The sequence below is a fragment of the Ictidomys tridecemlineatus genome, chromosome 11 (genome assembly GCF_052094955.1).
Source record: "Ictidomys tridecemlineatus isolate mIctTri1 chromosome 11, mIctTri1.hap1, whole genome shotgun sequence".
NCBI lineage: Eukaryota > Metazoa > Chordata > Mammalia > Rodentia > Sciuridae > Ictidomys > Ictidomys tridecemlineatus.
The window spans coordinates 77,175,133-77,187,913 of NC_135487.1; the positions used below are offsets into that span (position 1 = coordinate 77,175,133).

Genomic DNA, 12,781 nt, shown 5'->3' on the forward strand with positions numbered 1-12,781 from the left:
GATATATCAAGTGCAAGAATTAATAAAACCAGGCTTACCCTTCCACTGTAGTCAACAATAGAAACCTGCATAAAATAAATGTTGTTTTTAAATACTGAAATATCCACAGCACAGGATTGTAATTTCTAAGAGAGAGAATCATAAGTAAACGAGGGAAGCCTTACAATCTCCCCAACTTTCTGCTTAACTACAGACCAAAAACAGGGGGAAGCCAGGCAGAGTGTACAGTCTTGCTAAGAGATAGAGATCATAGTTCCAGGAAACTGGGGTGGTTAGACACCATAGAACAAGACACCAGAGAAGGAGAATGTGGAAGGAGGAAGGGATCCAGAGATTCACATACAGAATTCCTTAATTCTCATGCTGAACATCCAGATACACACATGTGTAGGACAAAACTCCAAAATGATGGGCAAAGAATTTCAAGGGGGCTGTATCTGTACAATTCCCAGGTTCCTTGAAGACCTGGGAGACCTATGAGTTCTCATTTGCCAGAGCACAGTAACCCATTGAATACCTACCCAAGCAGAGATCTTAGAAAAACATGCCCTGTAGTACATCTAACCCAGCTGTAATGAAAACCACCCCAGTCAAGTTTCAAAACAAGCACATTTCTTTAAAATGTGGTTTAAAACATGCACAGTAATGATGTGCTGTGGCATTAGAAACATACACAGAAGTAAAATGCATGAAAATGGTGTAAAGAAGGAGAAAATGAAAGTACACAGGAAGCTTCCTATATGTGAAATAGCACAGTATTATTCAAAGATATATTATAATAATTTTAAAACATAAGTTAAAATTTCCAGCAGTACAATTAATAAGTAAGCATAAATAGAATTTCAAAATCCTAATCCAAAGATAGCAACACAAGAAAAAGAAGCCAATAGTAGATGGGACAAATGAGAAACAGCAAAGTGGCAGCCTTAAACCAAATCGTGTCAATAATTAAATACATTTTAAATTCCCCTGTAAAAGGCAGATATTCTCAGATTGAGTAAAATAATAAGAACTGACTACTTCCTGCATATAAAAAATAGACTTGAAATATGAAGACACATGAAAGCAAAACAACAGAAAAACAGAAGAAGATATGCCACACAAGCACTAACCATAAGAAAGCTAAAGGGGCTCTGTTATATCAGATAGTAAATTTTACCAAGCATGAAAAGTAACATTTCATAATAATAAATGAGTCATTTCACCCTAAAGTCGTATCGATACTAAGAAGATATGCACCTAAAAATAGAGGTCCAGGATATATATAAGGCAAAATCTAACAGAAATATAAGGAAAAACAGAAAAATCCCAAATTTTTACTTCAAATAGCAACAATTCTCTCAGTAATTAACACAAAAATGACAAAAGATTATTAGGGATACAGAAGATTTAACAATACTATCCCTATTTGACCTGACAGACATTCACAGAAAATACTACCAAACAATGGCATTCTTTTCAAATGCATATAGAATGTTCACTAAAAGAGACCACATGGAGGACCATAAAACAAGTATTCATAAATTTAAGAAGACTGAAATCAGTATATGTTCTTTGACCCAAACAAAATTAAATTAAAAATCAATAAATGAAAGATGTCTGTGGAATCCACAAATATTTGGAAATTATAAAACATCCTTTAAATAACCCATGGGTCAAATTCCCACAAAGGAAATTTTTAAATATTCTAAACTGAACAAAAAAAAACACATTTCAAAATATGGAAATTTTTACAATAAAAACTATGGTTAGAGAAACATATAGTTTTAGATGCTTCATTTTAAAAAGGAAGAGTCAGTGGTAGAGCACATGTGGCATGCTCAAGGACCTGGATTCAATCTCTAGTATGGCAAAAACAAACAAACAATTTTTAAAAGGAAGGGCCTAAACCAGTAATTCCAAGCTTTCCAGAAAGTCTCTCTGCTCATCCCTGTTGGACAGCTGCATTTTCTTGTCTCATGCAGTGCTGCTACATCCCTGTGATATGGCAGTCAAGGTGGAAATAAATGGATGTGGCTATAATGGGCACCTCTCTACCACGTCTGTTTTGAACTCTGGCAAAATGGATGTTATTGCCAGAAGTGACCCTTTCATTGACCTCAATTGCATGCCTACCTGGTTCCACTATGAATCCACTCATGGCAAGTTCAATGACACAGTCAAGGCTGAGAACAGGAAGCTTGTCATCAATGGAAAGTCCACCTCCATTTTCAAGACCAAGAACCTGCCAACATCAAATGGGTTGATGATGTTAAATATGTTGTAATGTCTACTGTTATCTTCACTACCATGGAGAACCTAGAAAACAGAGAAAATTACATCCAAAGTGAAAAGAAATAACGACAAAGACATAAATAAATGTAACCAAAAAGCTAGTTGTTTGAAAAGATCAATTCAATTGATAAATATCTATCAATGTAACCAAAAAGCTAGTTGCTTGAAAAGATCAATCCAATTGATAAATATCTACCTAGACTGTATGCTTAGTCTTGTAATCACCAACATTTTTAAACAATTTTTTTCCTGAGTGCAATGTTCTAAAAAAAGCAACGGCCATTCTAATGCATTATAGTGAATAATTTATAAGAATAATGATAAAAAATGTTAGTATATATCAGTAAGAAACATTACTTTACATAACAAGATTTAACAAAGCAAACAGTGAGGCCTTTCCCATGATTCACAAGCACATTACATTACCTTGTACATACCAGGAATCCAGTTACAAGTCAGGCATATATAGGGTAAATGGTCATTTCAGAGAAGCAGAAATCAAAGACATTACTCAATGTCTGCACAGTAGCTATAGAGTTATAAATCTGCAGTTTTTTGCACAAGAGAACAAGTGTTTCCAGCACATGTCCTCTTTCACACTTTCAAAGGAGTCTGGATTTCAGGGTGGTTACAGACAGGTACTCTTATATTAACATTTATGACAATAGTCATATATTAAAATTTAATGAAATATTGTTTCTTATTGTTCACTTTAGAACTGGATCAGACTGCCATCTCAGCAACTCAGCCACAAGGGGTTTGATGGCTCATTGGCTATTTGACTTCTCTCCCAAACTTAGGAAGTTAACTGCCTGCTTACTTCACTTCCCTTTTGATCTGCAGGATTTCTGCAGTCATTTTCCACTTATCCTGACAAATCTGAGCTGATTCAAGGTCTTTTCAATACAATCTTTTTTTAAAATTTTGTTTATTTATTTTTATGTGGTGCTGAGGATTGAACCCAGGGCCTCACACGTGCTAGACGAGCACTTTACCACTGAGCCACAATCCCAGCCCCTAATACAATCTTAAAGCTGCAAAGGGAATACATTTTAAAACTGTTAATCAAGCTCTATTCACTCATCCTACATCTACAACAAGAATACATAATTTGGTAAATTAATTAGGAAAAAAAGACATCAATAGAATTTATCACACAAACCTAAAGTTTAATTCTACAAGAATTTTGTTGCCTTCAACAGATAAATTCAGACTTGTTTTCATTCAACTCTTAATTCTCATTCTTGACCCAAAGCAAGTCTAATTATTTTTACACTGTTTTTGTACCAATGAAACTTTAAACTTCTAAAATAGAAGTATTCATAAAGAAACAAAAAATGATTTCAAGAATAAGGTTATAGGGCTGGGGTTATAGGCTCAGTGGTAGAGCACTTGCCTCGCATGTGTGAGGCACTGGGTTTGATCCTCAGCACCACACAAAAATAAATAAACAAAGATACTGTATCTATATACAACTAAAAAATATTTTAAAACAAAAAATTAACAAAAACTTGTAAAAAATAAAATTATAAACAGAAGAACTTGGATTTAAGCCAGAGAAACTAAAATTCTTATTAACCATTATGCTACACTCCTTGAAGACAAGCAACAGAATAAGTATGGCTAGAGGAACTTCTACATCAAAATCACCTGTGGCATTGACTCAAACTTTCGAGCACAATCCTAGATGTGATGAACTCTCTCCAAGAGCACCCAGGATTTCTACTTTAACAGGCATCCCAAGTAATTACTATGAACTCTTAAGTCTGAGACTCACAGGACAGCTGTACCTTACAGAAGTCAATGTGCATAATGATAGTCCATGAGTCATTTCCTAACACCTCAATATACCTCTAACTTGTCTTGAATGTTTTCTTGGATAAACAAATAGTATTTATCCAATATGCTATCCACAATAGCATGTTGTAAATTCATTAAGGAGTTTACTCCATTTATATCTCTTATGTCAAAGTATTTCAAACTTACTTGACAATGGTCCAAAGTAAGACGTATTTTCACTTAGGGAGTGAAAGAAGACCTATCTCCATATAAAGGAACAAAAGATTCACAAAACAATATTTATGCTCAGTATATGCCAGTACTCTAGTGGCTTTTATTCTACTAATTAGAAAAAAATATGCTGTTCTATGACTCACTAAACTGAATTGTGACCACTAATTGGCCAACACCAGCAGTTTGAAATCCCTCTTAAAAGATAACAAAGGTTACAGTACTTTACATTCTTTAGGCAATCAACAACAACAAAAAAAGAAATGAGCAATGAGAGCAAGCCCCTGAACTGCAAAAGCACTTTCTGAACAGGGACAACAGAGACTAAACTTCTAAACAATAATTGCTTATGATGAAAACTGACACAACACTTTATCACTTCTTAATATTAATAATCACAAGGGAAAACTGGTTATTAATTTAACAGCCACTTACGTTAGGATTTACAACCCACAACAATAATTTATGTGTTATCCATAATAACTTACTTGAATTCAAGTTACAAAATCTATATCTTTATGCAAAATGTATTTCTAATCAACTTGAAGTCAGTAGATAAAAATTAATTAATAATCTTTCCATATAAATCAGTAACTGTTGAGGAAACAGGACTGATGGAGTTAACTATTTGATCAGGACTGCTTTGGCTCAAATTGCAGGAGAATTCTAAGAAATTTTTCTCTGGATGATTTCATATACAAGGCTTTCCTAATGAATTCTTCAACTCAGAAAGATTTGTATATTTCCAGAGTATACACCCCTTTTCTGAAACCATCTCTTTAATTAATCTTGGTTTCTGCAAATTTCAGGGTAAATTATAGAAAAGTCTAAAGTTATATAAGAAATTCATTGACTATATCACAAAATGATTTTTATTATAAGTTACATGCTATATATATTGACTGAATATTAGACTTATACCTTTTTGTTTCCTGCTTTCTTCATCATCACATACACAGTATCACTAAAGATAACTATCACCACAATGTAGTCTATATTAAATCTGGAATGGCTTAAGAATTTTAAAAATACCACAACTCAACTGAACAAATACTCAACAACGGAAAGATCAAAACTATCTTACAATGACCCATTCATAAACAATATTTAGCCCTAGTTTTGATCCTCAGCACTGTCATAAATACAATTTGTAAAATATTTGATTTCATAAAACTCTAGTGAAACACGAAACTATGAGGAAAGATCATAGAATCAAAAAAGCATTAGAACTAGAAAAGACCTTTTAAGAATTAAACACTATCAAATATGTATATTTTCAATAATGAATGATTTTTTCACTTTCTTTAATCTCTTCAATGAGGTTGAGGTGTTTCAAGGGGTACATACAAATTTGGAGCGCTCCATGTAAAATTCTTTACATAGAAATAAAACATGCCTATCCTATTCTAATTAGATTGTTATAGTTTCCCTACAATATGCTGCTATTTCTTCACATTTTTCTCAAATGTTTTAGGATCTTTAGTTTTATCCTACTCTGACGAGGTACTTCAAATAAAACACTAAGACCAGAATTAATCTTCTGAACAATGTTTTTCAAAAAACTGCGTGCATCAGGGCACACTGTCTCAGTATAGTTCAATGGTTGAGCCCTTGCATAGCATGTGTGAGACCCTGAGTTCCATCCCCAGCATTGTGTTAAAAAAAAAATTAAAAACAAGATAGAAAAAAATCAAGATGGCTCAGTATACAAGAGTTAACATCTTTTTGTGAGATCTCTGTTTCAGATATATTGATACATAGATATAAATATAAAATTATGAATGCGTGAGTAAAATGAGTAAAATACATTTCTTACCATTTGGAGTAAAAAACTTTGAAAGCCACTACTCTACAATAATGAGAGAGAAAATTTCACCCAATATTATCAAAATACATGCAGATCTTCCAGATACACTGATCATCACTATCAGTGATGAAAGAAATTAAGGCTTTTATGTACCAAATATAGAAATAACTTATCTTTCAGAGAAAGAGTCAAAGTGAGTGGTTTAAACAAAACTGGAACCCAAACACAGAATAGGGTAGGGATTCAGGTGCATATTAAAGTGAGTTCTCTGCCTCCTGAAAGGTGCTGGTTCCCCACACATACCAACTGCTACTTACTGTATGGTCTGTGGACAATAGCTCTCATATAAACAGCTAAAACCGACTCTGAACAGCTGATAATGTCATAACCTGACAGTTTGGGCAACTGGTTCTTTTAATCAAGGTTTCTCTTTCTGATGGTTATATGGAGCATTTTCATATATAATCTCTTAATTCTCACAACAACCTGAAGAAGAAGGTGGCACCCAACTTTGAAGCTTCTTTCCCAAAGTCGCATGGCTCCTAAAGTTTTTGTTTTATTATTTTTACATTTAACCAACACATCATAAAGTCACAGATACACTGGGATTTTTCAAGTACAAAAATTATTCCGTGCCACCAATTACCTGTGCAGTCAATGGCTCAGGAACAGTCAGCAACAAAGGGGTAGCAAGTGCATACTTCCAGATTAACATCTGCCACCTCCAACTAACTGGTGATCGATCAGTCTTCGGGAAAATAAAATGCGGCAGTTTTGCTTCACAGCAATAATATCAACACGATCAAAGTTAAGCGTATTGTGAATATTATTTCATTTACCAAAGGTTAATCTTTGGAATAATCCTTTCCAAAGGAAAAGTTGGGGAAGGGAGCAAGAGATCCGGAGTGGCACCCCGCCACGTACTGGCGCTCCCCGACTCCCCTGCCAGGCAGAGGGATCCAGTGCCTCTCAGCCTCGAGCAGTGGCAGAGGTATGCAGCTGCACTCGCTAAATGTTTAGGATGCTCGGCCCCGACAGTAGGATGGTAGGAGAGGTGGCGCCAACCTCGGCCGCAGCTCCCTACCCCCGGCGTCCAGGCGCACCCTCCCTCCTCACCTGCCCTGGCCCGCGGCCTGCCCCAGAATCTGGGTCTGCGCGGACGCTGCTCGCCGGCCCTCACCTCCTCGCTGTGCGTGGAAGGGCACTTCCTCCGCAGGCGGCCCCAGCTCCTCAGCAGGTTCCCGGCCTGCAGGTGCAGGGTGCGGGCTCGCGCCAGGAGCGCCCCGGCCGCGCGGCTGTCGGTGCCCATGGAAGCGGCCACCCGAGGGGCCAGGCGGGAAGGCGGTCGCCTCGCAGGACGCGGTTTCCGAGGCCACTGGGGAGAGCGCGAGGCTTCCGACCCCACGTGGCGGGAGCCCGAAGTGCGCTCCGGCTGGAGGAGGCCTGACGGCGGCGGAGCGGCGGCCGGGAGGGAGGTGCTGAAGCTGAGGCTGAGGCTGGGGTCCGGCTGCTGAGTCTCTGGCTTCTGCCACCGCCACAGGAGAGTTGACTCCAAACTGAGGAAGCTGTTTCCTGGAAGACAACGACTAAGCAGAAATCCCGACGGGGCAAAGCGCTTCCTAACGTTTACTAGTCTCGCGTCGAGCAGCCGGTGGGGCTGGGGGCGCGAATCGAGTGCGGGACTTCGGCCTGCGGGTGATTGGCCCCGGGCTGCGGGGGGCGTGACGGCGGGGGCGCACAAGCGGAGAGCGGTGCGGGTGGCAGCTAGGTGTCCTCCTGCCGGTGACAGGACTGCACCCCCATTCAGCCCGCGCCATTGGTGGGCTACTGGCATTCGAGGGCCCGCTTCTCCACCAAGGGCGGCCGCGCTGTTGGGTTCTCCACACGCCCCTTTAAAAGGACCTCTAAAGGGTCTGCCAAGGCTTTGAAATATCAGCTGATTTTGGTTCTGGCGGGCAGGTTTCAATGCACAAGTGCCCCTTTCTGTGCTTTGCCATCCCTTTCCCCCAAACTGCTAATTTTTCTAAATTAATTCAACGTCTATTAATTTCTGTGATATAGTGTGTGAGGTCAAAGACTAAGACTTAATCTCAGTCCCCTCTCAGGGTCTTAGCCAGCACCTAATCCAGCCCTTTCCAGGATCCGGGAACATTTGGGCTTGTGATATGGCCCACTTTGCCCAAAATTGCAGTTTGGCATAGAGTCGGAGCTAGAACTGCAGTCCCCTGGCGCATTTCCTTTATGCTCCCAGGCCTTGTAACCTCTACTTGTTTCTGGCAAATTGACGCATTGAGAACTTTGGGTGGGGGAATCTGCAGTCTCTGATGTCTTCTGCTGGCAAGTTGCTATTTTTATGTTGAAGTTTGTCTTCCAGGAAGAGAAATTTCAGAAAGTGTGGCTATTTTTTTTCCTGTGCATATGTATATTTATTTATTTATTTTATTTTTTCTTTTTTTATTGTTGGTCGGTCTATTCCCTAAAGTGTGGCTATTTGTTATGCTTTTGCCACCATCTTTTCCCTGGGAACTTCGTGGTGCTTGTGGTTGAGCAAGTGAGAGTGCAGCCCGTGGATGCTCTGTGCCTGACCTGATAATGGTGCCTGAAGGGCCAGACCAGGTTACTCATTCAGGTTACTCATTCAGCCAGTGTTTGTTAAGCTTTTGCTCAGACTTAGAGGCAACTGTGGTAAATACTACAGCTTTTGCTGTGGGGACACTGACACACAATCAGGCAACCATTCTAAAGTGATTTTTCTTCAGATGGCCTCAGGGTGTTCCAGAAGCAGTGCTGATGGTACCTAACCCAGGGGTGCTCAGGGAGGATTCTGCAGGGAATATTTATGCAGCTGGAAACCAAAAAATATGCTGTGGGACAGGTGTAGAGCGAGAAGCCCCAGATTAGAGAGCTAATCACACCTAGTTTAGTGCCTGGAGCAAGAGCTGGAAGAGCATGGGATGGAGAGGAAAGCCATGCCAGGTCATGTTGTGTTTCAATGAAGGCTTGGACATTTTCATGAGAGCAGCAGGGCCTGAGACCTTGGTCCTATCTCTTGCTTGCAATCTAAGCATGTGAGAGAGACAAACTGAATGCAAGATGAATCCACAAAGTCACAAAGATTTTCTAAGAGCTCTGTGAGCAAGACCTCTAGGCCAGAGATAATAGCTAAACTTGGACCTTCACAGTGAACACCAAACCAGATTTTTACCTTCGGTATGATTCAGTTTCTGAAACTAAAGGTAGGGAAAGCTCCCTAGCATAATCTCACTTTCCCTACCCCAAAACATTCTTTTTCCAGACTTTAAAAGAGATGTATGTGTATACATTTCCAGTAGTACTGTCCTTCACCCAAGTAAAAACAGGCTCTCAGGACTCTCAAAATGTCCCCGTTTTTTTCTGGAAGTCCCTAAAGTGGTGCGTTAAGTGTCCACATGCCTATATGTTGGCTGTAGCTCCACGTGGTGACTTCTCTGATTCTCTTCCCCCATCTTGTTCCCACTCCTGTGTGTCTGAGGTTCAAAAAGATTGGAGGAGTTCATGGAGGTCAAACACTAACACCATTCCCCAGGTACTGTCTCCAGCTATCTTCTCCTCTCAAGGTTTTGGTAGGCAGAGTGAGATGCTGGGTTTCAGGCAGAAGTGGGGAGAGGGCCATCTCTTCATTGTGTATCAGTAACCTTTGTCATCTGAGTCCCTCAGGCTGCTCTACTTAAATCCTAAGTCTCAGGGGGTCTCTACTGAATCTCCTTTCAGTTTCTGATGGACTCTCTCATCTGAAAAGCCCAATAGGATTATTTTGAAAGCTTTCAGATTATAACAGAAACCAGACAAATTGGTGTTCTTCCTATTCCTATTGTGTGCATTAAACCTTCTCTGATTACAATAAGGAGGTTTCAGAGTCACAGCTTTTGCAACATGATTATTAAAGCAAGGGGCAGTCAGAGTTTATAAGCTGAGATGGCAATTTGAAAGAGGAAGAACTCAATTTACCCTTCTGCATACCCTCTCTGACACAACCAGCAGATGCACCAGGCTGTTCATGTAGCTGTGAAGACAAAGAGCAGCCCAGCTGGCTGAGTGTCTCTGTATGTGTGAATACATTGATTTTCTGAAACTCACCTCTGGTACTTGCTGTCTTAAAGCTCATTCTGTGTCTCTGATTGGGGTTTCCAAGCGGAGGCCACTTGGAAAGGGTGAGGGTATGGCAGGGGGCCCCTGACCTTTGGTTCTGGTCTTGATGGTAGAAGTATCAATGTTCTAGGAGACATCCTAGGCGAGTACACCACATGAGCAGTAACTAGGGGTTTCTTGTCAGTCTTATGATAAAGAATTTTTGTAGAAATTCTTTATCATAAGACTGAGAAATAGCCATGTCTTCTGGGTAAAGATGCAAACCAGGAATCACAGGTATGATGGGCTGGAAAGAAAACGTGTTGGAAAGAATATGGGAGCTAGTGGAGACAGATATGGGTAAATCTCAATTCTGCCCTTTATCAGTTATATGATCTTGAATCTCTCTGAGCCCCAATGTAATCCTTTTAATTAGAATTAAGATATTGATGTCTAGAATAAATTGACATAAACTCATTTCATCTATGTGAACACGCCTGACATGTCTGTTCTTATTTTTGAGAAAGTAGGTGTATGATGTGCAAACATATACTTTGATAACTAATTAAAAACTTATTTCACTTAAAACCAATTTGTAGATCTTAATGTTTTCTGGTAATTTCAGGTTTCTTCATCCTGGCTCTGAATGGTTGGTGACAGCGTTCACCCACTGGGACAGGTCCAAGCTCCTGTCCTAGGTGTCATCGGCAGTAGAAAGACCATCCTCATTGAATGAACCTGACCCATCAGCCCTTGGACTCTACACCAAGGCATGAAGATGCTTGGCCAGATAACACTCAGCCAACTACTCAATTCTTCCTTTCAACGAGTTATAATTATGCCATTGCATTATTTCTTTAGAATAGTACCTTTGGTACCCATCTCTTCAAGCTTTCATCAAAACATTAAAAGTTGATTCCAGTGGGCAAGGTGATTACACACCTGTAATCCCAGCAACTTGGGTGACTAAGACAGGATGATCACAAGTTCAAGATCAGACTCAGTAACTTAGCAAGGTCTTCAGCAACTGAAGGTCAACTTTGTGAGACCCTGTTTCAAAATTTAAAAATGAAATAATTTTTTTTAAAAAAGGTTGGGGTTAACTGGAGTTATAATTCAGTGGTAAAGCACCCCTGGGTTAAATCCCCAGTACAAAAAAAAGTTGATTCTGAGAAACTCTTTTTGTTAGTTATAGATACTTTTGATACCTATGTTGAAACTTACCCTTTAGTTAATGATATCAGATTGAAATTTCTTAAATATTTTAGGCATCAACTACATATTCACAATGACATTAGATTACATACAAAAACTATGTTTAAATGTTTATGGCCAAGAGACTGATAGGCAGTTTGACATAAAAGGACCAAATGGTGGAATTAGATTATCTCCTTATGACTATTTACAGCATCTTAATATGAATATTTTCCTATATTCTTCTCTATAACCTTCCGCTATATTACTAGATAGTCAACAAGGCATAATCTCAGCAAGTACCAGTCAGGATCTAGCTGGTGAAGGGGCAATCCTTTTATGAAAAAAAAAAAAAAACCTGAGAAGTAGTCATGAAACAAGTGGCCCCGTCAGAGCAGCTGGTGAAGAGGTGGCTGTGGATCTGAGTTGTTAGCATATTGGTCAGAAGCTGAAAGGGAGTTCCAGCCCATCCATACGGAGGCCTCTTGCTCATTTTACATCTGCTTTTCTGAGTGCAGGGAGCCAGAAATAAACTCAAAACATCCTTCTTGCCCATCTCTGAGATTGTAAAATATGAAACAAAATGTCAGAGTATAAGGCCTACCAGGATATGGCTCTGTCACTATCTTGTCATCTTCCCTGGAAGAACCTACCTACTTAGCCCAAGTGATTGTGGTCAGCAGGCTGTTACTCCATGCTGTATAGAATAGCAGTGCCCGGTCTGAAGTCACTCCATTTTATAAAGTAGTAGCATCTCTCTAGCATTGCCCGAATCTGGGAGAGATGAATCTTTTGCTGTGGAAGAGGCATGGTAAGAGGAGACAGGTGCTGGATACCCAAAGGGCTGAGACCCTGGGGTGAATTTAGGTGTGAGCCACAGGTAGGATGAGCATCACCCGCCTTCTGTGCTAACAGCCAGCTCCAGTTGGCCTGAGTTTCTTAGCATTCTCAGAACCACTGGGTTGTAAGAAGGAAGTTTCTGCAGAAATCAAGTTCAATGGATTAGGCAGTTTTAAAAAGTGAGTGTCAAGCTCTTGGTTGGAATGTCATTCTTGTAGCCAACATAAAATAATAATCAATGTATTCATCACCATTGGCTTCAGGAAACAGGGCTACACTATTGAGTAGGTTCAGCTCTCTGAGGTGACATAATTAGCATTTCAATTAAATAGCTTCATGGCCTATATTCAATCCTCCCTGGGCCTCTGTTAACCAAGTGGGCATTGGTTTTGTCCTGCCAGGAGCTCCTGCAGCCCTAACTAGACTAGACAGGGATCTGCTCCAAGCTCCATCCCCCAGCAGAACCTGTGTCCCTCAGAACCTCAAGACCTTCAGTGGATCTGGGGCCCCAAAGCTTTCAGGTGCTCATAATCTGCATCGCTCACTGCC

At 39.9% G+C, this 12,781-nt stretch overlaps 2 protein-coding genes across 2 annotated transcripts in view; both read right to left on the reverse strand.

The window, feature by feature from the left end:
* Window positions 1–2,221, reverse strand: part of LOC101977380 (rho GTPase-activating protein 29) — a 77,085-nt gene extending 74,864 nt beyond the window's left edge. The window contains 1 exon segment of the mRNA XM_078026776.1: window positions 2,116–2,221. The gene's annotated coding sequence lies outside the window, so the exon portion shown is untranslated.
* The window catches only part of LOC110598401 (retinal-specific phospholipid-transporting ATPase ABCA4), a 134,908-nt gene continuing 124,333 nt past the window's right edge, over window positions 2,207–12,781 (reverse strand). The window contains 2 exon segments of the mRNA XM_078027772.1: window positions 2,207–2,298; window positions 7,272–7,663. Coding sequence (XP_077883898.1) covers window positions 2,285–2,298; window positions 7,272–7,663 — 406 coding nt within the window. The 3' untranslated portion in view covers window positions 2,207–2,284.